Source organism: Podarcis tiliguerta, assembly GCF_965153285.1.
Source record: "Podarcis tiliguerta genome assembly, chromosome: 6".
NCBI lineage: Eukaryota > Metazoa > Chordata > Lepidosauria > Squamata > Lacertidae > Podarcis > Podarcis tiliguerta.
This window is the reverse complement of record NC_139539.1, coordinates 86,115,988-86,142,125: the sequence shown is the minus strand read 5'-3', so window position 1 is coordinate 86,142,125 and position 26,138 is coordinate 86,115,988. Positions and strand designations below refer to the sequence as shown.

Sequence of the window (26,138 nt, the reverse complement as noted above, 5' to 3'; positions counted from 1 at the left end):
AGGCACAGTGGTATATGGTTACCAAAGCTCTGCACACTCCAGCCCTGATGGCCAGCACTTATATTTCCTCAGCCCAGCCCCCTTGCTCCTCCTTTGGCTGCCTCTGTCCAATCAGCCTGGTTGAAATTCCTATTGGCTGTTTGCTAGAACCAATCATAAAAGATACACCCATTTCCTATTACCTTTTATGGGAGACAAAGAGCTATATTTCCTTTTATCCATAAACGGCAGACAAGTAGCCATATATCTTACATTTGCCTGACCAGGCACCTTAATTACCAGATCACCTTTTGCCCCTGCTGCCCCTTCATTCCAAAACAAATGGCTAAAACAAATGGCTCATGGTATTAAATTCTATCTAAACAGAGATCTTGGGTTCATATTCTCACACACCATCAATGAAATAAGAATCTAACATAAGAATCTAACATTTCTTACTTTCTAAATCCTTTGCATCATTAAAGTCAACAAGTCTCATACATAACATAGCTTTTTGGAAGAAAAGGCCTTTGCAGAGTAAAAGAAACTCAGTAAAGAGAAAACCTCTTCATTTTACACCCCTTTAACCTTAGGAAAATGTGGCTCGAGTCTGATGGGAGGCACATGATATTATTTTCTGTTAAACAATAAATCTTACTATTTACCAACTCTTAATTAGTGTTTTTGCAGCTTGATTGTATTCTGTAATATGTATGGTCAGTATGACCTTTGCTCCTAGTCTGTAATTCCCTTTTACAACTTTGAGAAACATGTCTCCTGCTACTGCTATAAATCATGTCCAGAAGAGCAGGAAGATAAACAGCTGCCAGAGTACTTAGCCAGCTGCTTTCTGCCTGGCATGAAACATACAAACATTTGCAAATATATTTTTAAGCTCATTTTAAAATACAGGCCTTGATCAGATGCCTCACTGCTACACAGCACCCCAGTGTCTGAGCGGTGCAAGATTCGGGGGGTTTCAGGTGCACTTAAAAGGGTCTGAGTTTCCTTTCGGACAGCGAGGCACAGTGGAGACTGCTGTCTTAATGGTCTATACAGCATTCACATCCCAAGAGGGCCTATCCTCTATACGCACATCGTTGGATTCAAAGAGCAGCAGAAAGCCACACACTGTCATGAAGTTGTAGCAAAGTTCTTGGGCAGACTCAAAAATACCAATAAATCACTGCTGGCATGGAAAGTTGTGAAAAGTTTATTTCAAGAGAGGAACAGATGTGTTAAAGCACCAAAGCACACCATTCCAAGGCACAGGGCTCATATTTTTATGGCTCCTCTACAAAGCTTCACGTGAACACAATGTGATCAGCACCGTGATCACTTTCATTGGTTACCAAAAACATGCTCCTATCTGCGTAAGCAGTACCATGTCAACCCTGTGATCAACTCCCGCCCGGAAACCTATGTCCCCACTGTGGAAGGATGTGTGGATCCAGAATTGGCCTCCACAGTCACTGTTAAGACCAGGCATAGGCAAACCCGGCCCTCCAGATGTTTTGAGACTACAATTCCCACCATCCCTGACCACTGGTCCTGTTAGCTAGTGATGATGGGAGTTATAGTCCCAGAACATCTGGAGGGCTGAGTTTGCCTATGACTGGTTAAGACTGTATTTGTAGAGACAATCTTACTCGGCTACAAGTCATTGCCAAAGAAGAACACCATGGCAACAGGTGGTCACCCTCCCCAATAATATTTTATTAAGACCTTTCATAATACATTACCTGGGAGTGGGTGGCACTGTGGTCTAAACCACTGAGCCTCTTGGGCTTGCTGATTGGAAGGTCAGTGGTTTGAATCCCTATGATGGGGTGAGCTCCTGTTGCTCTGCACCAGCTCCTGCCAACCTTGCAGTTTGAAAGCATACCAGTGCAAGTAGATAAATAGATACCACTGCGACGGGAAGGTAAACAGTGTTTCCGTGCTCTCTGGTTTTTGTCACAGTGTCCCATTAAGCCAGAAGCGGCTTAGTCATGCTGGCCGCATGACCCGGAAAGCTGTCTGCGGACAAACACCGGCTCCCTTGGCCTGAAAGTTAGATTAGCGCCGCAACCCCATAGTTGCCTTTGACCCCATAGTTGCCTGCTTAACCATCCAGGGTCTTTTACCTTTTTACCTTTTATAATGCATTACAATAAAAAACAAACTAATGAAAACAGAAACAGAAAAAGAGCTAAGGAAGAATGCAAAGTCCTCTCTCACAGGTAGATCTTAACTCTTGTCCCACACAGAAACAGGTGAACCCTCCCACCCTCCCACCCTGGGAAATCTTCCCTTCCCTGCTTCCACTGGCGGAGGAATGGGGGGACGGGGGGAGCTTTTTAAAGGAAAACCCCAAGGTTGCCAAGCTTTTATTTTACAAAAATGCCATAAAAAACTGTGTTTTTTAAAATGGATCTGCCTAAGATCCAGGACAAAGCGCCACCTTTCAGAAATTCCCCCGTGGACGTCAATTCCATCTTTGAAATACCGGGGAAATCCAAACACATGGCAGGCCTATTTCATGCCTTTCCTTTAGTCTGTCCTTACAATGCGTACAAAATCCTCACAATATCTCAGAAATGCAGGATGAGGAGCGTTTGCCGAATAAACGAGGCCTCTGAAAGTGCTGGTAAATTGGAGCAATCCTTATACACATGGATAGGTTATTAATGCCATCAAGCCTGCAACAGCCAGAGGATATTGCAAATTCTGGGAACAAAGTTTAGAGAAAGGGTTGGAATGTAGCTGGTGGCAAGAGGAACAGAAGAGAAAAGAAGTAAGATCAAAACATCCAATTTTTTTTATGCATGTCCAGTGAGAGGAGGTGCTGAACACTGAGGTTTGCTGAAGGTGAGCATATGAAAAAGATTCACAGAATGGTGGAATTGGGTGGGACCACGGCGGTCACCTAGTCCAACCCTCTGCAATGCAGGAATCTTTTTGCCCAATGTGGGTCTCAAACTCACAGCTGTGCGATGAAGAGTCTCATGCTTTACAGACTGAGCTTATCACTTATTACCGTATTTTTCGCCCCATAGGACACACTTTCCCCCCTCCAAAAACGAAGGGGAAATCTGGGTGCGTCCTAAGGGGCGAATGCAGGCTTTCGCTGAAGCTTGGAGAGCGAGAGGGGTCGGTGCGCACTGACCCCTCTCGCTCTCCAGGCTTCAGGAAGACATCCGCAGCCTAGGCAACCTGTGGGAGGTCCCGCAGGGCTGTATAGGCTGCGGATAGCAGCTTGCTTCTCGGAGTGCCGGGCGCGCTGAAAGCAGAGTGCCCGGCGCTTCGGGAACACATCTGCAGCCTAGGCAACCCTGCAGGAGGTCCCGCAGGGCTGTCTAGGCTGCGGATAGCAGCCTGCCGCCCCGCGCGCCAGGCAGACATCGGCCAGCCCCACAAACTTGGGGGACAGCAGGGAGGCGCAGCGCCGCCATCCCGCTGTTCCTCGACCTGGTTCGGTTTCCCCGACCTGGTTTTGGGGGGGAAATAAAGGGGAAATTTTTTTCCTTTATTTCCCCCCCAAAAAACAAGGTGTGTCCTATGGGACGGAGCGTCCTATGGGACGAAAAATACGGTAAGCATTTTAACAATAAGCATCCGAAACGAATGTAAAAGAGTGTTTCCCTACGCGATAACAGCAGCCAGAATTTTAATAGCAAAATCTTGGAAAAACGAGTCAACACCAACAAAAGTTAAAGCTGTGCCAGTACAGTGGACGCTCAGCTTGCTAACGTGATCCGTGCGGGATACACGTTCGCAACCCGCAGCTGCTTGTCTGAGCACACGCAGGTTGCGATTCGGCGCTTCTGCGCATGCGCGACCACTGAAACCCAGAAGTAACCTGTTCTGGTACTTCTGGGTTTCGGCAGTCAGCAACCCGAAAAAACGCAACCTGAAGCGGCTGTAACCCGAGGTATGACTGTACTTGGAAGTCGCCAAAATGAGAGTCAGTAAGAAACCACTCAGGAGATAAGGTTAAAAAAGAATGGGGTTGCTTTAAAAATTACATAATAAAACATGTTTCCCATAACAACACTTGGCTGTGTTTAGATTAATTTCCCAGAAAAGGAATTTTTTTTCATCCTGTCTGGACAAACAATTAAATACAGATAATTTAAATAAATAAGTTGAAACCACTAAGAGACAGAGGGAAGTCAACAAAATTATAAAGGACTCAAACCAGTATGAAGATGATTTCTTTTTAGGATTTTGTGTATAGAATATTTAAGTTATGGTTTGTACTCCTTAAAAAATGTTGGTTTTGACCCCCCCAAAAAATGTTTTGTTTAGATTTTTTTGTTGAGTTTTACTGTTTTTTTCTTTCTTTTCTTTTTATCATTTTTTTTGTATTATTTTCTTATTCGTTGTCCTATTTATCCTAGATCTTTATACATCTTTACTATGTATTTTGTATTATTATTACTTTCTTATCTTAGAATATGTAATTTAGGATCAATTTATTCTTTTTAACCTTTTTTTGGTAAATTTCAAAAATGTAATAAAGTTAGAAAAAGAAGGGAAAAAAGAGATCGGGGGGAAACAACTAGAAAAGTCTGTGTTTGACCATATTGTGCTGTACTATTGTTTCAATTTGTTATAGTATAAATGGGTGGGATCAAGGAGAATATACATGATCTGAGGAGAAAGGAGAGAGGCCAAGGTGCTCCAGGAACCAGGAATCAGCCCTGCAAGATACAGGGAGAAGCCATTGGCACCTATCCCTACCTGTTCCCTGCTTCCTGTGCTCAGCACCAAAGATACAAGAGCAGATATTGCTTAAACAAGACAGTTGCATGCAAAAGATGCCCTGCTGCGTCAGCTTCCTCTTGCTCCTGGTTCTACCTGCAAAGGTGAGTCAGCTAAGAAGAAGCGCATTGAGGTTGTGCCAAGAGCCCTGGGGACAAAGGGAATTCAGAAGCTGGCTTGCTTGCTAGGAATGAATCACTATTTAGATTTGGAGAGGCTGGGTTCTGGTTGACTAAAACCCATAGCTGGCAACTTACAGATTTGCAAATACGGGACCAGCAGCCTCGAAAATAAGGGATCAGCAGCCAAAATAAGGGATTTTGGCTTAGCTTATACAGAAATCTGGCACTGATGGAGCCATGCTGCTTTTGCTGCGACTGACTGTGTTTTGCAGGGGGTTGGAATAGATGATCCTAAGGGTCTACAACTCCCACCAAAGAAGAGTGGCAGACGAAACTGATGAACGACGTTGAGATGGCAAAGCTTACAGGCAGAATTAGAAACCAGGAAGAGGACCTCTTTAATAAAGAATGGGGGAAGTTTATAATTCTGTTGAAAAGCTATTGTAAAGAGTTACATACATTGGTAGGATTGACAGAAAACTTGTAGTAAAAAATTGAACTTTGGATGGACAAATGATTTATAAAAATAGAGTTAGGAAAAGGATGCAGAGGGGGAAATCTCACGGAGGAGGACCCCGAGCCTCTGCTTCCCTCCTGAGCCGGGCAAGCATGAAACCTGGGAAATTTAAGGGACATCATCAATAAGGGACAGCAGCGGGTCATGGCGCTGGGATGAGGGAGTTTCCCGTCAAATAAGGGACAGTTGACAGCTATGCTAAAACCACAGTTACTTTGCTACCAGCTGGAACTCATCTAAGTTGAGTATCCTTTGTTTGGTGCAGGCTGTTCTTCCAAGCTGTAGGTAGAGCAAAGGCACGGCAACTGCTTCTCAATTGTCCTGTTGTCTTTTCAAGGGAAGCCAGCAAGTTCAGCTTCCACCACTCCACTACCTATAGCTGTCATTAAAGGGAGAACATCTAAGCCCAAATCCACAGTCCCACATTCCATGTGATTGTGTAACCCTAGCCCTTGGCTAAGGCTGCCAAACTCCTTGCGTTTTCAAAGAAGGTTGCTAACAAACATCCACAGAACACTTTAGGGCAACTCTGTTTATTACACAGACACACCCCAGTACCCCTAAAGACTGTTCCAGGGGAAAGGGGCATCTCTCTGCATCAACAAGTTAACTCCTAGCGCTCTGTGCCTGAGAGATAAAGAACTACGTGAGCATGGACTGCCCCCTTGTCAAAAGTCTCTGGAGCTCAGCTGGAGTGTGGATTTCCCTCTAGACACTGAAGGGACAATCTGCTTAATCCAGGCAACAGAGGAAGCCAGGTAAGAAGTATCATTTCCCTACGGTACTTTGGTTCTTCAACCTTTTTATCTCTTGACTCTTCAAGTCAAACCGCATATTTGAGAAATCTGTGGCCATCTCTCTCTCTCTCTCTCTCTCTCTCTCTCTCTCTCTCTCTCTCAATCTCTCTCTCTCTCTCGTTGGGGTCAGAGCAGCAATGCTGGACGCAGAAGTATTTCACTCTTTCCCCCATTGTGCTATTTTCCAGATCTACCTCTCGCACCTACAATGCTCACACTTTCTGCTTCCTCCACCAAATGCAAATACCTGTAATCTCTGGCCAGGGGTTAGTTTTGATTTGTCAAAGTGGTGCGGAGTAATGTGTTAAAACCCCCTTCAGCAGCACTGCTGCGCCAATCAAATTTAATGAAGGGGAGATCTGGTCACAAACCTCTCACCAACATGCGAGGTTTGACCCGTTCTTTCTAAATGCTCAGTTAGGATTTTGGTGCTCTAAAAATGGTTTTGCTTTTTCTGTTTCCCGAAGAGAGAATGAGGAATTTCTGCCTTGTGTGTGCTGAAGTACTCTGATTTATAGCCATCGTTTTATTTTGATAATTGTTTTATCTCATATGGTACAAGGCCAGCTCACAATCGAAATCATTAAACAAAGAACTGCAAACATTTCACAATGCTGAAATACAGAACATCAGCGGTGCATGAAAGCAGCTGATAAAAATGATATAAAAACGATCCAAATGTCAAACTTTCCCAAAGTCCTAAGTAAATAGGTCCATCTGCAAAAGGCAGCCAAAAGTTAATCATAATTTCTGCATGACAAGTTGAAATAACATTAGAAAGTTTACTTGAATGATTTTAAGAGACATATATGAGTATTGTACAAATATATCTACTATACACTATTATGTAAAGTACAAACTTGTATCTTAAGTCATACAACTTACCTTTTCAAACTACTCAATCATGAGCTTTCCTGGACAGCAAACCACTTCCAAATCTGAGACATCTCTCTTGCATCCTCATAGGTTCTTAAAGTGCCACCAATATTTACTATTAAGGGGTGCTACTGTCATAATTCCAATTCCTATCTGCATTTAAGAAGTCAATATTTGGCAAAATCTACTAATACGTAAGTCGATCCATTACACAAAATTCCATTAATTTTCTTTCTTTTCCCCCCATAAGGAAATATCAAAATATCACATTGGTAACATTTTTCAAATAAAGAACAAGAAAACACATCATAATTATCCAAAACCAGCTATACTTTAATCATATCTGCTTTTCCTTTAACCAGATTTTATATTCACTTTCTTAATATCTAATTTGCAGTATTTGACTTACATCATTTACATGATACAGATTAAATCATTCCATATTTTCCCTTCATTTCCTTCCCAACCTAGGGAACCTCATTCTATATTTCCTCTGTTTATATTTGCATCAATGAATTTTATAAAGGTCTCTAGTTATCCCCTCCTCTTTTTTACTATTACAAATATGTTCACTTTGTCATTGTATCCATTTTCCCATGGTTTTATCAACTAATTTTTAATGCTGCTTCTCATTGTGTGGCTATTAGTATACCAGCTGTTGCTAAGAGTCCAGTTTAATTCTGGGTACTGCTGCAAAACATTTTCCTTCAAATATCCAAGCTGCATAAATATTAGCTGAATATTTCATTGAGTACAGTCCTACAGTCTTTTCTTTTTTTGCCTTTTCTTATAAATATAGCTGACTTTTTTTTAATTAATTACTGTGTTAATCAATGCATTTTTAAAATAATGAGCGGCAGCCTGAATAGCTTTATGTAAATAAAATTGTCTGTCACAACTTTAACTGAATATGGATATATAAAAATAAAAGCACATTTTTAATGGTGCTCAGATGCGTGAAAGTTATGCTGTAACCACGAGATCAGCTTTATACTCACCAGCCTGACATATGGTTGTCAAGAATCATATAATCATAGAATTGGAAGAGACCACAAGAGCCATCGAGTCCAACCCCCTGCCATAACCCAACATAGAATTAAACATTCTGAATGCCACTGAAATCAACAGGCTTAAATGTTTATAAGTTTCTGTTGGATTATGGTCAATAAATATACTCACAATTTTTAAAGCCAGAAGAATTTAGTCTTCAAGTTTATTCCAGGTATCACTGCTCTGTACCTATGTAATTTGTGTTTTCCTGTAATCCTGACTCTAAACTGAATTCAGACGTTCAATTTAAGGTGACAGCAAAGCAGAGAAGCTCCCCCCCCCCCCAGCCTAAAAGAATAATAATGCTTATAGAAGTATGAATTTAACCTTGGGAATGAGGTTTGTCCTCATTTCTCCTCTTTCCTAGGCTTCAGTAGATAACGCATCTCACACAATCCCTTGCTGTGATAAGAAAGCAATAGAGGGGACTGCAAGTTGCAAAACCATTTTTTTAAACCCCAATTCCCATGTCACACATTAATCCAATATAACCAATATCTCATCTCCTCAACTATGGTCTCATCCAGATTTCCTTTGGTGCTGCATTTTGATGCACAGTTCCATGCTTTAAAGTTTCATGTCCAAGCATCGTTGTTGTTGTTTTGTCCCGGTGCTTTTCCTGGGAAAAACCCACCCTTTGCTATCTTCTCCCCCCCAAAAAGGCATGCGACATAATTTATGGATGGTTCCCTCTTCATCTCATTCCATGTTGAAGTTGAATTTCTGCAGATGAAATGTCACATTTTAGTCAGAGGCGTAGCAAGGTGAGGTGGTACCCAGTGCAAAAAAAATTTTGACACACACACACACACACACACACACACACCACATTGCAATCCCCCCCCCAATTTTTTTTATTGATTTTCCAAATTTATAATGAATATAGCACTCCAAGATAAACACACATTACAATCCTAAAAAGAAGAGAAAAAAGAAAAGAAAAAACAAACATATAGACACATATTACTTCTAAGACCTAATTTAATTTTCATTGTTAACTGACTTCCATGAATATCCCCTTACTGAGTTTCTTTGAATCACCTTGTAACAGCTGTCCAATATCTTCTTTCTAATCAAATTAACTCCTTTGATTTACTATCTTCTTCTCTTTTCATAATTATCTAAATCCATAGTATTTTACACTTCATTCTTACTCTAATCCTAGGCCTGTTTGATATTTTCAAGTGACTTCTACTTATGTTACAATATCTGGCTAAATAGTCTTTGAATTTCTTCCAATCTTCTTGATATTCCTCTTCTTTCTGATCGCGGATTCTCCCAGTCAGGTCGGCTAGCTCCAAAAAGTCTAACATCTTCATCTGCCATTCTTCTACTGTTGGACCCCACATTGTAATTTTTCGGAATGTTGCCCAGAGTTGTTGAGCTTTTTAGGGAGGGTACCCAAAGTTGTTAAGGTTTTATTAGGAAGGGTTGGCCGTGAAACAGATACGCCCGCAGATTGCGCAAATCCAACCAACGATCACATAAATAATGGCCAGGGTGCCCACCTGAAAGGTGCCAAAACTGAGTTCCGACTGATAAAAAGCCCTGCCTGTAACCATGCACACTTGCCCCAGAGCAGACATGTACAGCGTTGCACTGTAAATTGGTAGTGCTACCCACAGATTTCTCACCAATTGGAGAAGTGGGTATAAAATTAATACAAGTTAATGGCGAAAACTTTCTTGTGGCAAGTGGAACAGTCTCCTTTAGTTGCTGTATATCAGACGAGGCAGTAGTTTGCACGATCGGCGGTTGGATTTTCACTATCGGCGGGTGGTGCTGGCCTGCCGGGGGTGCGAGCACTGCCTGCCAGGGGGTGCCAGCACCACCCGCCGATCGCGAAAACCTGTCCGCTGATTGCATAAAACCGCCCGCCGGGGATGTGAGCTCTGCCCGCTGGGGGGGGGGGGGCTGCCAGGCTGATCGCTGGGCGTATTTGCGCCATCAGCGGGCGGATTTTCACGACGACAATCACTCCAATCGCGAAAATCCGCTCGACGCAGCTGCAAGCACCACCACACCGATCCGCCCAGGGGTTTTTTGTCACCCCTCCAGGCATGACACCCGGGGCAGACCGCACCCCCCCACACCACTTGCGACACCCCTGATTTTAGTAGCTTGGAGCACTTTCCAATATCATTAAGCGATCGTTAAAACGCTAGTGCGAATGTACTTTCTAAACTGTCAGGTCTGAGTGCTGCGAGTTTAAGATGTGATGTGGCTGCTATTTGGATCCTTTGAAATACGCTTAGATTCTTGGATCATATGTCTGTGGGGAGGGTCATGTAAACACTGCTTGCCCCTCACTTCCCTCTCCCCTTATGCAAAGAAAGCCTGTGTGAAGGATCATGTGAACACCGCTCGGGTCATTTGAAATGTGATGTGGACGCTTCTCGGATCATGCTGCTTGCAACGTGATGTGAACATTGCTCGAATCATCTGCCCCGATTGGCACAATGTCACTATTCTTAACTGTGTGGTTCTTGGCAAAGACTCCCCAGAAGGGGCATCAACGCAAACACATTTCATCCAAATTTGCCAACAAATGAAAAGTGATATGCCTTTGTTGGTGTCTTCATTCCAGTCAATGGGAAAGACATCTAAGGCTTCAGGAAATGACCACTGTCCACAGATCTGGGGTGAAGCACAGTGTCTGTCCAAGCCTCTGAGCGAAGATAGCACACCCCTAGTGTTTATAAGAGGACAGAAGTGGCCTTCTGATTCAAGGGAGAAATGTAAGCTGTGCCTTTGATCTTTCCTTCCCGTAGGGGACCATGGCTAAGAAAGTTGCCATTATCGGTGCTGGAGTGAGCGGGCTGACATCCATCAAAGGCTGCCTGGAGGAAGGCCTTGAGCCCACTTGCTTTGAGCAAAGCAGTGACATCGGGGGACTATGGAGATTCACAGTAAGTCAGGAGACTTGTTGCTTGAAAGGTTAGAACACTGAATGAATGTATCTTGGGAAGCTTCCACTACAACCCACAGAGGGACACGCCCCGATTCTGATAGTTGTGTTCTGTGGCTAAGCTCCTTTTGACCTCAGCTGCCACCAATATGTCAGAAGGCACCTAGTTCTAAAAGTCTTCATCAACTGATAGTTGTCCTCACCTTCGCCAGCACTCAAGTTTCTGGCTGAATTGCATTGCTCCAGAAAGGAAGTGGCTGAAATTGTGTGTATAGGTGCCGGGACATTGCATGGCAGAATATACTGCCAGACTCATCCTCATCCAGTGTTGGTCACTAAGAGCCAAACCAGGTGTGAAATATATTTTCAGTAATGTAAATAGTTTCATGCCATTCGTGTCTTCCACATGGGTGTAGCCAGGATTTTTGTTAGGGGAGGGGGCAGCCAATTTGTTGAGCTTTCTTTTCAGGAAATCAAAGCTGTTGAGCAATGTTTGCGAGAGGAGAACTTTGTGCAGTGGATTATGCCCCAGCAGGCAGATCTGCCCATACGGCACACATAATCTGCTGCCTGAGGTAGGAATTTCATCTTGCCTGCTTTTCATCCTGAATTGTGCCAAAATAAAATTGGCTTGTCCCTCAGCAGTCACAAACCAAACAATGTGCTGATGGTTTAATAAATGCCCTCCATTTTTGCTGAACATAACTGGGTGGATTGTTTCACCCTCGCTCCTAGAACTGGAAGATCTGTGACCAATTGATTGTAGTCATGTGGATTATTTACCCTCTACTGTGCTTTTTTGAACAATGGCATCCTAGGAACACTGGGAGCGCCCCATTCCATTTCTTTATAGTATGTAAACAGCTTTCAACTGAGGATGAACTGGATTCCCTTTTGGATGGATTTTTGTTGTTATTTTTGTTCAATATATTGTTCAATACATATATCAAAAACTTGTTCAAAATGGCTTCTCTTGGAATATTTTTTATCCTGTTGCGGATGTCAGATGACTCATGGGTGCACTGGATTGCATAGACAGGGAGGTGAATGTTTTGGTTGTGACACCTTGCTAGGAATGCATTATATCTCTATGGAGATTTTGAGACCAATTGGGTTATTAGTCATAGCACTTTAATGGAGCCTCCATGTTCAGAGATAGTGAACCACCTGGCAACAGTTGACTGAGAAGCAAACAATGGTGAGGAGCTTTTGCCTTCATGCTATGTGTGTGGGATTCCTGGAGGCATCTGCCTCACCTTCACTGGAATCAGGACAGTGGACGAAATGGAACTAGGGTGTGATCAAGCAGGGATCTTCTTATTGCTCCCTAGGAAAAGGTGGAGGAAAACAGGGCTAGCATCTACAACTCTGTCGTCACCAATTCCTCCAAAGAGATGTCCTGCTTCAGTGACTTTCCAATGCCTGACCACTTTCCAAACTTCCTGCACAACTCCAAGTTCCTGGAATATTTGCGACTGTATGCAAAGCACTTTGGTCTGCTCAAGTATATCAGGTTCAAGGTATGTAGATTTAATTCACTCAATACTATCTCCGGTTTCTTTCTGAGAGCTAAATTTGGTATAATGTTAAGAGACAAGAGAATCCATTAGCTCTGGTAAAGAGTGATGATGCTTGGACAATTCTTTTTCAATTTTTTTGATGTCTGTAGAACGTCCACCACACATGGAACGAGTCCGCTTTTTTTCAAACAGTACCAACACTTACTAGCAGTTACAACCACGTAGTCCAAATCCCTCCAATGTAGTAATCTTAACTAAAGCACCCATGACAGATGGCCACCCAACCTCTGCTTAAAAACCTCCAAGGAAGGAGAGTCCACCACCTTCATTTGAAGGTGGCTATCATATCTCCTCTCCACCTCCTCTTATCCAGGCTAAACATACTCAATTCCCTCAACTGTTCTTCATAAGTAGTTCCTTGGTTTCCAGACCTTTGATCATCTTGGCCGTCCTCTTCTAGCTTCTCAGTATCCTTCCAAAAGCCCTTCAAAAATTTCCCCTTCAGAACTTCCTCCTGTTCAATGAAGTGGCGAGTGAGGAACGTGATGTCAGAGAGAACTGTTTGCAAAGTAATCGTGTCATTTTTTCTGGCTTCATGGTAGACCACCGTCATCAGTTTAGAAAAAAGTCAAGATTATGCTACCACTGGCCAATGGACCATGGTCACAGAGACAGATGGAAAGCAGGAGTCATTCATCTTCGATGCTGTCATGATCTGCACTGGCCACCAGATAGAAGCATACACCCCAGTGGAGTCTTTTCCTGGTAAGGTTTCTTCAGCCTAACAGAGAGTTGAAAACCCTGAAGATATTTCAGTTGACAACACACCGTCTGGTTGGGTTTGTGAGGTTCAGTGACCAGGCATGACGTTATGCTGGACCAACTAGAAGAGGCAAGCATCCAGGGTGCCAGAATTCAAGAGACTCTTCTCACCTTAGTTATGAGCTTGCAAGGAGAGAGCCGCTGCTTGAATTGGGGGGGGGGGCAGCTTAACAGAGGCAGCTTAGCAGATCAGCACCATTTCAGGGGGGATGATAAGATCAAGAATGTTCTAATCTCCATAATTTGCCTCAGGCACAGAAAGCTATAAGTGGAAGGAGGGGGAGAAATGAAGGGACAAAAATGACAAATGCAAACAAGAAAACGGTTTCGCAGCCAACTCTTATTGAATGTGCTATAGTTATTCTCTGCAGGGGGAAGGGCTGGGAATGAGCAAAAGAAAATTTTAGGTCAGCCCTGGGTAGGGATTAAGGTCCTTCATATGCCTGTGCAGATAAATATCCTCATTCCCTTGCCCTTAAAGGTAAAGGTAAAGGTAAAGGTACCCCTGACCATTAGGTCCAGTTGTGGACAACTCTGGGGTTGCAGCGCTCATCTCGCTTTACCGGCCGAGGGAAGCCAACGTTTGTCCGCAGACAGCTTTTCCGGGTCATGTGGCTAGCATGACTAAGCCACTTCTGGCGAAACCAGAGCAGCGCACCGAAACACTGTTTACCTTCCTGCTGGAGCGGTATCTATTTATCTACTTGCACTTTGACGTGCTTTCGAACTGCTAGGCTGGCAGGAGCAGGGACTGAGCAACGGGAGCTCACCCCGTTGCGGGGATTCAAACCGCCAACCTTCTGATTGGCAAGCCGTAAGCTCAGTGGTTTAGACCACAGCACCACCTGCGTCCCTTGCCCTTACATCCCCCACAATTCCACATGAGAAATCTTTTCCTATCTCATTCCCTCAAATGTATGATTTTGACATGTCTCTTCATCCCCAGTTGTGCTATGTGGTGAAAACAAATCAAGCATTGTTGCCTAATTTGTTCAACTTTTGCATATTTTCCCCCAAATTCTGGATTTCCCCCTACCCATATCAGAGTTCCAAATGTATTTATCTTAGCCAACTCACACTTGGAATTCCTAGGGGAAGGGGGAGATACATCGGATAGAAGATTTGGCAGAAAATGATGGCTCAGAGGGAGACCTAATCAAGCTCACCCTTCTGATGCCATAAAACAAACAAACCCTCTACTGCTTTGCTTAGAAGAGGCCATAGTTAACATGTTTTTGTCCTTAGCATGCTCTTTGGATATAAAATAAAAATAGGAATTAAAAAACAACAACCATAGCTCCACTAGATCACTGACTCTACAAATATATACTGATTTAAAGTCATTGACTTTCACATTCTAAAAGGCTACTTTCTTGCACTGCACCAATGTTTGATCACAAAACAGGTTAGTCACTTGGCTAAAGCTATATTGTTTTTACCAGTTTTTTCCTCTCGTGAGAAGATATATTTGAGGGAATAGCATTCTTCCACTACAGATGAGCCAAGTTTGTCTTGTACCTGAATGCTGTGATATCCTGATCTGGAATCTATCCAAAAACAACTTTTTGCAACTATTAAGTTATTCTGCAAGTGCTGTAGCAACTCTTTGCTTCATGGCAGGTTTTGAAAAGTTCCGGGGAAACTATTTCCACAGCCGAAATTACAAAAACCCTGATGGGTTCAATGGGAAGACTGTTGTGATCATTGGGATGGGGAATTCGGCTGCTGACATCGCTGTGGAGATCTGCAGGAAGGCGAAAAAGGTAAAGAGGCTGTTTGGGGAGAGGGGTGATGTGAAGAATTGGATATCTTCTTGATAGGCATGGATTACAAAACAAAATAGATGGAACCCAAGCTAAGGTGGACTTACCCACGCGATGGCTGGCAGCAGGACCCACTGACTGAAGGAAGGAGCAGAGAGAGAGGAGGATAGATGTAAACAGATATTGTAACAGTAAATGTTATTTTATATATACCCTGCCTGTCAGGAACTCAAGTCCGCTTGCTAATAAAGTAAGAACAGCTAAGAGATCAGCAGCGGAAAACATTAAAAAGCAGCTGAACATACATATACAAAAACATATATAAAGGCAACGAAACAACTCCTCTTGTCTTATCTCTGTGGCTGAAATCTCCTGGGTGATGCAGACTCTGTTAGGCAGTTGAATTTGCATGCATACTAAGTCCGTTTCCCTCTCTCCCCCTCCCCCTCTGTGTGGCCCGGGACCCTTGCAACCCACGCTACTCCACTGGATTTGTGAAGGAGAGAGGAAGCTTTGAGAGAGTTTTGGGGGCTCATCGGCTTCTCTTGCTGCCCCACAGGTTTTCCTCAGCACAAGGGGAGGCACCTGGGTGATGAGCCGAGTGTATGACAATGGCTATCCTTGGGACACCATCTTTCACACTCGCTTCAACGACTTGATCCGACATTCTGCCCCTTGGTTCCTTTTGCGATGGATGACGGAATGGAAAATGAACCAGTGGTTTAGCCACGAGAACTATGGCTTGGTGCCTCGAAACAGGTATATAGTTCAGGCCTAGGCAAACTCTGCCCTCCAGATGTTTTGGGACTACAACTCCCATCATCCCTAGCTAACAGAAACAGTGGTTAGGGATGATGGGAATTGTAGTCTCAAAACATCTGGAGGGCCGAGTTTGCCTAGGCTTGATATAGCTGGTCATTTTGCTTCAAAGGGGGGTTGATCTGACCTGGGTTTGTTGCCAGGGTTATTGCAAGACACAACAAGAGACGAAAATCAGTTAGACACAAATTCTGTCAGTCCTATGCTTCCATCCATCTCCTTTTTGAAAAGGCATGTGGTCCCTGTGTTTAGACCGGGAAATCTGTGAGAAGAATTTCACACCATCTGAGGATGCTACTGCCTGTTGTGCCTCTGCATGGATCGCTGATGGATTTATTCATTCGTAATTCATTCAGTCTCTGCATGAATTGCTGATCTGGGCTTTCCACCGTCCAGCCAGCAGAGTAAACCTAAAATAGATTCACAAACAGAAATACAGACACTTAGCTCCTTTGAGGACAGGTGATCCTTACTTCTTATAAGCATTCTTATAAGAAGTACATATTTGGGGGTGTAAGTGTAACAGGTCCAGCCTGACTTCAAGTCAAGGAAAAAGTGTGCAACTTGACCAAAACTTTGGGAAATGTAAGTACCGTATTTTTCCATGTATAACACCCCCCCCCCGCCCCGTGTATAAGACATCCCCTATTTTGGGGGACTCCAAATTAAGAAAATGGGGGAAGGATTGCCCAGAGTTGTTGAGCTTTTTTTTGGGGGGGGGGGGAATTGACAAAGATTGCTCATCCGCATGACCACACACATTGCCCATTCGCCACTAACAGCCTCCAATCACCTGCCTAATAGCAGCAGCGGCAGCCAATCGAAAGCAGCCATTGCCACAGCCACCACTCACACACCCAATCACCTTGAGGGTCTCCGGATAGGCGCAGCAACTAATCAACTGTCCCACCAATCAACTTTCTCTTTTTTAAAGAGAAAAGCCTCATCGAATACACAGAAAAGTACGGTATGTGAAGCACTTTGAACCCTATGAAGCACTGTAGAGGAGTTATGTTCCAGGGATTGCACCTAAAGCCAAAATTGCCTATACAAGCAATCCTTGTTTTACATGTGGGTTCCATTCCAGACGTAAGGATGCGGGTGGCGCTGTGGTCTAAAACACAGAGCCTAGAGCTTGCCAATCAGAAGGTCGGCGGTTCGAATCCCCGCGACGGGGTGAGCTCCAGTTGCTCGGTCGCAGCTCCTGCCAACCTAGCAGTTCGAAAGCACGTCAAAGTGCAAGTAGATAAATAGGTACCGCTCCGGTGGGAAGGTAAAAGGTTTCCGTGCGCTGCTCTGGTTCACCAGAAGCTGCTTAGTCATGCTGGCCACATGACCCGGAAGCTGTCTGCAGACAAACGCCGGCTCCCTCGGCAAGTAAAGCGAGATAAGCGCTGCAACCCCAGAGTCGGTCACAACTGGACCTAATGGTCAGGGGTACATTTACCTCCATTCCAGTCACCCCCCACTTCACCCTTCGGTGGAGCGCATATAAGCCCATTCAGCCCCATTCCACCCCTGCCCCTTTTTAGGGACGCCCGCCCTCTTCCCACCCCTTTCCTATTAATTTTTACTATCTTTTTCCCCCACGAGAAGCTGAATGCACTCATGTCAAATGCACATAGGTTGCTGGCTCACTGTATTATTGGTGGAGAATAAGAACAGTGTTATCCCTTCCAGTTTCTGGGCCTGTTTCTCCACTCTCATTTTGCCTTCCAGATCCCTGATGAAAGAGCCAGTGTTCAATGACGACTTGCCTAGCCGTATCCTCTGTGGTGCGGTGATGGTGAAACCACTCGTCAAGGAGTTCACCGAGAGCTCCGTCATTTTTGAAGATGGAACTGTAGAGGAGAATGTGGATATTGCCATCTTTGCAACAGGCTACACTGTTGCGTTTCCTTTTCTGGACAAGTCAGTGATCAAGGTGGAAGACAATCGAGTCCCGTTGTATAAACACGTCTTTCCTCTTCATCTGGAGAAGCCAACGCTGGCTGTTATTGGCCTCATCCAGCCCCTTGGGCCTATCATGCCCACTGCAGAGCTGCAAGCTCGCTGGGCGACCAGAGTCTTTAAGAGTAAGATTCTGGTTCTGATTATACAGCTCAGTCAGGGTGCATAGTACAAAAGAACAGTTCCTTGCCATGAGGAGGTTGCAATCTAACATTTTACAATAGGATAAACAAAATAAGAAGCAGAAGGGGGTGAATGCGGAGGTAAACAGGAAATAACAATTACACCTTTAGTGAAGCATTGTTTTGCTTTGCCTTGCTACTCATGTAGTTTGGCAATTTTCAAAGTTAGGATATCAGTGGTGCTTCAGTTTAAGAACAGTTTCATGTTAAGAACGGACCTCTGGAATGAATTAAGTTCTTAACCCAAGGTACCACTATATATAAAAGCAAAATAGGGTTGCACACCACCCCAGTCTCTGGGTGCTGTGAGATTCCAGGAATTCTAGGAACTTAGGCTCCGTGTTTCCTTCTGGGAATGAGACACAGTGGTGACAGTGGTGTCTTTAGGATATATGGGTTATTTACACATGCATTTGCACCCTGAGATCTTGCAATAAAGGGTGGTATATAAATCAATCAATCAAACAAATAACCTTAGCCTAAAATGGAGAGGTTGATTAACACCCCTAAAGGGTCTTTCTTTCCCCATAGGGAAAGACTTCAGCCTCTCTGGCTTTTCAGCCTTCCGCTTTCCTATCCAGCTTCTAGCTCACAAAACCCTTTCTTAATGGCTCATCACTCCAGGCAATGACCTCATCAGAAAGCTAGCCTGGCTTATATTTCAAGACTTGTTGGGTCCAGGTGTTAGAAAGGTCTGGCACCCACAAACTCATAAACAGTAGATTGGGGTGGAGGGTGATGGGATGAGAAGCTATGAAAAGAAGTGGGGCAAAAGAGCTGGTCTCCACTATCATGACTTCCTCCCAAGAATATATATTGTAGATATGACCTCAGCCCCAACTCTTAATCTTTTTAGGGCTAAGTTTGCTGCCTTCAGAGAGCACTATGGTGGCTGACACCACCAAGAGGAATGAGAAGAGGATCAAATGGTAAGAGAAACATCCAATGCTTTATGGTTAATATCAGCTCCAGATCAGATAATGATGATGATTATTTATTTATACCCCGCCCATCTGGCTGGGTTTCCCAACAGAATATTAAAAACATGACAAAACACCCAACACTAAAAGCTTCCCTAAACAGGGCTGCCTTCAAATGTCTTCTAAGAGTCCGATAGTTGTTTATTTCCTTGACATCTGCTGGGAGGGCGTTCTTCAGGGAGGGCGCCACTACCGAGAAGGCCCTCTGCCTGGTTTCCTGTAGCTTCACTTCTCGCAGGGAGGGAACTGTCAAAAGGCCCTTGGAAGTGGACCTCAGTGACGGGGCTGAACGATGGGGGTGGAAAAAGAATATAATAGAAGGTTGGACAACATAGAAATTTATTAAAACAGGAGGGAGGAGAGTATCAATTGAAAGAATTTAAGGAATTATCAGGGAAATTAACAACATGGATACAATATCAGCATTTGAACGAAGTAGTTAAGAAAGATAGGCTATGATGGCTTGGGGAACAAATATAGATAGCTTCCATCTGCCAGATTCAAGATGAGTGCCCCCACCTCCGCTTTTCTGTTACAGTGGTACCTCGGGTTACATACGCTTCAGGTTACATACGCTTCAGGTTACAGACTCCGCTAACCCAGAAATAGTGCTTCAGGTTAAGAACTTTGCTTCGGGTTGAGAACAGAAATTGTGCTCTGGTGGCGCGGTGGCAGCGGGAAGCCCCATTAGCTAAAGTGGTGCTTCAGGTTAAGAACAGTTTCAGGTTAAGTACAGACCTCCAGAACGAATTAAGTACTTAACCCGAGGTACCACTGTACTAGACCTGTTCTTGCCTAAGTTATGTGCTCAAGATAAAATCATGTTATGCCTTCTCCGCCTCAGATATTGGTGTGATTGATGTCTTTCTTCACATTCAAAGGTTTGGCACCAGCCACAGCCAGTCAATCCAAACGGATTTCATTGAGTATCTGGATGAGCTTGCTGCTCTCACAGGAGCAAAGCCAAACCTGTTCAGGCTCCTGCTGAGAGATCCCAAGCTGGCCTTGACCATCTTCTTTGGACCCTGCAGCCCATTCCAGTTCCGCCTGATGGGACCAGGGAAGTGGGCTGGAGCCAGGAACGCCATCCTGACCCAGACACAGCGGATCATCAAGCCCACAAAAACTCGAACAGTGGGCAATTCTTCGAGTAACGCTCTGCTCTCCCTGCTTAAAATCCTTGGCTTCCTTGCTCTCTTGGTTGCAGTTTTCCTATCCGTTGGTCAGCGCTGAACTCTACCCAATGATGCAACAGCGGCAAACTGCTGCTTTACTGATGCTTGCTTGCTCTTCAATGCATGTATAGGGGTCACACTGGGCCAACTTTCCACTCTCAAACTTGCGTCCCTCTTAGGGTCTCCTCTTTCCTACAAACTTAGCAAATGGAAAGAAGGAAATGTCTGGGAAACAATGAAATAGGAAGATACAGTGGTACCTCGGGTTAAGTACTTAATTCGTTCCGGAGGTCCGTGCTTAACCTGAAACTGTTCTTAACCTGAAGCACAACTTTAGCGAATGGGGCCTCCTGCTGCTGCCGCGCTGCCAGAGCACGATTTCTGTTCTCATCCTGAAGCAAAGTTCTTAACCTGAAGCACTATTTCTGGGTTAGCGGAGTCTGTAACCTGAAGCGTATGTAACCTGAAGTGTATGCAACCCGAGGTACCACTGTACAGGCAAAGTATGGAAGGGCAAATCTGTCGGTTTCGGTTTCTCTCGATTTATCATGCTTTCCTATCAAGTTTACTTTGCACATTTCCCGATCAATTTGCTTAAAAAGAAAAAGTGTCTCATGAAAATTCGTCAGTGTTTTTGTGATCATTCCTCCTAATACATTTTTGCTAGGAATTTCTCCTAATACAGTTCATTTTGATATGCTATTTTCACAAATATATGCACTTTAATGTGCACCTTCTCCCAATGGTGTTGTTTTCCAACAACAACAGCAAAGCGAACAAGGAGGTGTATATTAGGAGAAGTGTGAATTTTGAAGGATAGCTGTTTCAGGACCCACAAATTAGGTAGGTTTGCCTGAAAATGTGAATTGAATGGGCTTCCCTCCCATTTCTAATGTGAAGTCAGAAACACACACACACACACACACCAGGGAGAATGGGCTGGTAAACCAATTGGCAAGGCCAGCAAGGTCTTGTGCCTTCTGGGTGCAACTTAGAATTGTAGCTTTTATCTTTTTTTAGAAAAGTATGCTTCTGGTCCTTTGAAGGGACATTTGAACTTTGCCGTCTATGTAAGGCTTGAGAGAGTCAGCGAGGGTGAATCTCTTTTGTGCTGCTTCCCCCTTTCTCATGAGCCCCCCCCCCCGAGCTACAGTTACTCATTGCACCTGTGCTACTAAAACCCTCTGCATGCCCGACAAATGCCTAAAATGCAAGAGTTTACAAATAAAACGTGCACAAAGAAACAAAACTGTATGTGTTTTTTATCACTCATTTAACACTGCAATTCAGACCAGTGCATCATTCTGTTCTATAGGAGCTGAGCCTCTGGTTCCTTCAAGTTTATTTCATGCTGAGCATCAAGGGCTATGCTTTGTTACTCTTGCTATGAAGACAGGGCTCCCAGTACGTTTCCGAGCACAATTCAAAGCCCTAAATGGCCTCGGCCCAGTATACCTGAAGGAGTGCCTCCACCCTCCATTGTTCAGCCCAGCCCATTGTCCAGCTCCGAGAGCCTTCTGGTGGTTCCCTCACTGCGAGAAGCAAAGTTATGGGGAACCAGGCAGAGGGCCTTCTCAGTAGTGGCTCCCGCCCTGTGGAACACCCTCCCATCAGATGCCAAAGGAATAAACAACTATCTGACATTTAGAAGGCATCTGAAGGCAGCCCTGTTTAGGGAAGTTCTTTTTTTTTATTAAAAAAATGTCCGATGTTTTAATGTATTTTTAATCTCCTGTTATGGGACGCGGGTGGCGCTGTGGGTAAAACCTCAGTGCCTAGGGCTTGCCGATCGCATGGTCGGTGGTTCGAATCCCCGTGGCGGGGTGAGCTTCCGTCTTTCGGTCCCAGCTCCTGCCCACCTAGCAGTTCGAAAGAACCCGTAAGTGCAAGTAGATAAATAGGTACCGCTTTATAGCAGGAAGGTAAACGGCTTTTCCGTGTGCTGTGCTGGTGCCGGCTCGCCAGAGCAGCTTCGTCACGCTGGCCACGTGACCCGGAAGTGTCTCCGGACAGCGCTGTCCCCCAGCCTCTTAAGTGAGATGAGTGCACTACCCTAGAGCCGGACACGACTGGCCCGTACGAGCAGAGGTACCTTTACCTTTAATCTCCTGTTGGAAGCCGCCCAGAGTGGCTGGGGAAACCCAGCCAGATGAGCGGGGTATAAGTAATACATTATTATTATTATAGGGCTTGATAGATGGGTTTTATTTATTTGATGTGTTATATCACACTTAAGGTAAAGGTAAAGGGACCCCTGACCACTAGGTCCAGTCGCGGACGATTCTGGGGTTGCGGCGCTCATCTCACTTTATTGTTACTGCAAATCAAGGTAGCAAACGGTATAATTGATATGATATCCCAGTCTTCAAGGGCAAGACCAGAATGAATTATCCATGTTTCTTTATCCTTTTATAATAGGTATGTGAGGGAGGAAGAAAAAAAGGGGGGGCTTAAACAGTCTCTTTCATCTCTTCAAGTCCTCCTCCTCCCTCCATTTTCCCTTCAGCCATCCTCTGAAAAGAGATGTAGGGATCAAATTTCATTTCATGCATTCAAATGCAGGTCTGGGTAGAAGTTTCTAGAGGACAATTGCCATTCTCTGATAGCAGTAAACTTCCATCAATACACTGACATTATCATTACAGGTTGGACATGGGGTGTTGGGAGTTCTCTGCTGTCAACGTAAAGCTTAGTTCCCACCCTTAGATTGATATACTTTTGTCTTCCTTAGCTTAGTAGAATAATGCAAATGTAAATACTTCCATCAGCGACTGATAAGTACTTTAGAATCACTTTCGGGGGTGGGGTGTGGGTGGGACAGAATATTATAGTTAGTCCAGTTTTTGTACACACTTTGGTACTATATTACGCCTGGGCTTAGTACAAAGGTCAAAGTGTGTGGGTTTTCTTCCACTTACAATTCTCCTTTTTTGCCCATCTGTAACATTGCCAAACACCTCCTTTCAAAGCTAAAACCTGATATTCTCCTCCCCACCCAGCCGGGAAACAAATTCTTGGCAGCTAAAGGAGCCTAGTTTGGGGCACTTGTGAATAAAAGAATGAGGGGACAGGCAGCCAATTCTTAGTTTTGCACCTGAGGAACTAAACATTCACATTCCAGAGATGTTGCTGTGTTAAAACTGTTCAAGCAAAACTAACAAAAGGTACCGCTGACACCTTAAAGACAAACATCTGAAAATATCTCATCAGGCATTCTTAAAGCAACAATATCCACCCAATGAAGTCAAAAAGAAACTTATCAGTGAGGCAAAACGGGTACTCAGGAAGAATCACCTAGAACCAGAAGTGCCATAACTGTATCTCCATGTTTCACCATCTCCTTTTGCCTATATTTAGACCATCTGCCTCCTCTGCAAGGCATTTGACAAGGTGCCCCATGATATTCTTGTAAAGAAGCTGGTAAAATGCGGTCTTGACTATGCTACCACTCAGTGGATTTGTAACTGGCTGACTGACCGGACCCAAAGGGTGCTCATCAATGGTTCCTCTTCATCCTGGAGAAGAGTGACTAGTGGGGTGCCACAGGGTTCTGTCTTGGGCCCGGTCTTATTCAACATCTTTATCAACGACTTGGATGATGGACTCAAGGGCATCCTGATCAAATTTGCAGATGACACCAAACTGGGAGGGGTGGCTAACACCCCAGAAGACAGGATCACACTTCAAAACGACCTTGACAGATTAGAGAACTGGGCCAAAACAAACAAGATGAATTTTAACAGGGAGAAATGTAAAGTATTGCACTTGGGCAAAAAAAATGAGAGGCACAAATACAAGATGGGTGACACCTGGCTTGAGAGCAGTACATGTGAAAAGGATCTAGGAGTCTTGGTTGACCACAAACTTAACATGAGCCAACAGTGTGACGCGGCAGCTAAAAAAGCCAATGCAATTCTGGGCTGCATCAATAGGAGTATAGCATCTAGATCAAGGGAAGTTATAGTGCCACTGTATTCTGCTCTGGTCAGACCTCACCTGGAGTACTGTGTCCAGTTCTGGGCACCACAGTTCAAGAAGGACACTGACAAACTAGAACGTGTACAGAGGAGGGCAACCAAAATGGTCAAAGGCCTGGAAACAATGCCTTATGAGGAACGGCTAAGGGAGCTGGGCATGTTTAGCCTGGAGAAGAGGAGGTTAAGGGGTGATATGATAGCCATGTTCAAATATATAAAAGGATGTCACATAGAGGAGGGAGAAAGGTTGTTTTCTGCTGCTCCAGAGAAGCGGACACGGAGCAATGGATACAAACTACAAGAAAGAAGATTCCACCTAAACATTAGGAAGAACTTCCTGACAGTAAGAGCTGTTCGACAGTGGAATTTGCTGCCAAGGAGTGTGGTGGAGTCTCCTTCTTTGGAGGTCTTTAAGCAGAGGCTTGACAACCATATGTCAGGAGTGCTCTGATGGTGTTTCCTGCTTGGCAGGGGGTTGGACTCGATGACCCTTGTGGTCTCTTCCAACTCTATGATTCTATGATTCTATGATTCTCTCACACATAACCAACCCCATCTTTAAAGGTAGGAAGTAATTGGTATGAATCTGGATTTAAGTCTGATGAGGTCCTAAGCTACTGAAAGTAATGGGGCCCTTTATATGTTCAGCTGTCCTTTGTCAACAACAAATTATCACACACTTTTGTGCATCTTCCATCCCAACGTGCTTTATTCTCTCAGAATTGCGAGTTCTGGTCTGATTTATTTGTCTTAGTATGGGTATGCTCAATTGCACCCACCTGGAGAGGGTGACTGGGGACAGCAGAGGACTTCAAGATGACAATGTGCATTGGCCTGTTTGTCTTGTGCTAAAACAGATTAGTAAATCAGATTAGTAAATCTTTAACAGAACAGACAGTAATGAAAGAAAATAAGTGCAGGGCTTCTGTCCAATTGCAGTATTTTAAAAACAACGCATGTGGAACACCAACAGTGACATATCATGAAATGTGACATAGACTATGCCTGCTTCACAGCAGGGACTTGTGATGTGAAGCAGGGGAGCAAGTCTGAATGTCCCCATGAAGATTAACTCAGGGAAATGATACTACATGCATGGGGAGCACCAAGAAGATCAATGTACACTCATGTCCATCTCCAGCATGAAAACTGCAGCTTTTCTTTTGAATTAAATTGCATAGACCAGAAGGTACTGGGGGAGGACATATGCTTAATTTTAGAATACACACACATGTACAACCCAGCTAAGTCATATGGTGTTAAATTATTTCCTGGTGGATCAGATTGGCTCTGTTAACAACAGGAAACACTATAACAATGTTAGAAAGTGTGACATTGGATTACTAAGACTAAGTACAATGACACAAAGAGAGTGACTGTGTGTGTTTTTAAATACCCAAAAGGCATTTGACAGGGCTAGATGGCCTTTTCTGCTGGATGTATTCAAATATATGATGTTGGTGTTAGGATATTTCCGTTCCACCTTAAAAGTGAGCAGGCTTTGTGAGTGTGTATTTCCTGTTCACAGGATGTTTCTGTTGTGTCTTTTGCTTTCGTTTCTCTCTCTCTGTGCCTGAGACACTGAAGCAGCCAGTCATGTTTTCTTTGTTCTGATCAACGCTGAATAAACTTGTAAATAATGCTCTCCTGAGTGCATCTTTCGCTGTGCATTATCTGCTGATAGAGCGTGCATCGGCTCTGGAATGTGGCAAGCTATTTCTGGAGCTCGTGTCGCTAATTGCTGATACTGCATGTCTACGGGAGATCGATGGACGTCCGGAGACGACGTGGAGTCCTGATGGACTTTGTCTCCCTGGCAGTATCCCAACAGTTGGGACTAAATTGATTCAATGAATTTTTCTCTTTTGCAACATTCCAAAAGCAAAGATTCTAATAAATAGTAGTCAGAAAACGCCATACCTTTAGAAAACAAACACAACTGTATATAACGAAAA

General features: G+C 44.1%; 1 protein-coding gene across 2 annotated transcripts; it reads left to right on the top strand.

The window, feature by feature from the left end:
• The first annotated feature begins 5,823 nt into the window (after nucleotides 1-5,823).
• Nucleotides 5,824-21,455, top strand: LOC310679722 (dimethylaniline monooxygenase [N-oxide-forming] 2-like). Of its 2 annotated transcripts, XR_014512486.1 has the most exons (10): nucleotides 5,824-6,122; nucleotides 10,859-10,996; nucleotides 12,327-12,515; nucleotides 13,118-13,280; nucleotides 14,958-15,100; nucleotides 15,660-15,859; nucleotides 17,639-17,994; nucleotides 18,908-18,980; nucleotides 19,913-20,462; nucleotides 20,705-21,455. XR_014512486.1 is itself a non-coding variant. In XM_083445339.1 (9 exons), exons 2-9 carry the CDS (start codon nucleotides 10,865-10,867, stop codon nucleotides 20,262-20,264), a joined length of 1,608 nt encoding a protein of 535 aa, XP_083301465.1. In that variant the 5' UTR covers nucleotides 5,848-6,122; nucleotides 10,859-10,864; the 3' UTR covers nucleotides 20,265-21,455. The 2 variants fall into 2 exon arrangements, 1 of the variants encoding a protein (XP_083301465.1); XM_083445339.1 differs by having other exon boundaries at nucleotides 5,848-6,122; nucleotides 19,913-21,455.
• Nucleotides 21,456-26,138: the final 4,683 nt, after the last annotated feature.

What these genes read in the sequence shown, in the direction of transcription:
- LOC310679722 (XM_083445339.1), top strand. Translation starts at nt 10,865, where the DNA reads ATGGCTAAGAAAGTTGCCATTATCGGTGCTGGAGTGAGCGGGCTGACA. An exon ending in CCCAGTGGAGTCTTTTCCTG is followed by an intron (nt 13,281 to 14,957) that starts GTAAGGTTTCTT and finishes GCTTCATGGCAG; the next exon opens with GTTTTGAAAAGTTCCGGGGA. An exon ending in TCTGCAGGAAGGCGAAAAAG is followed by an intron (nt 15,101 to 15,659) that starts GTAAAGAGGCTG and finishes GCTGCCCCACAG; the next exon opens with GTTTTCCTCAGCACAAGGGG.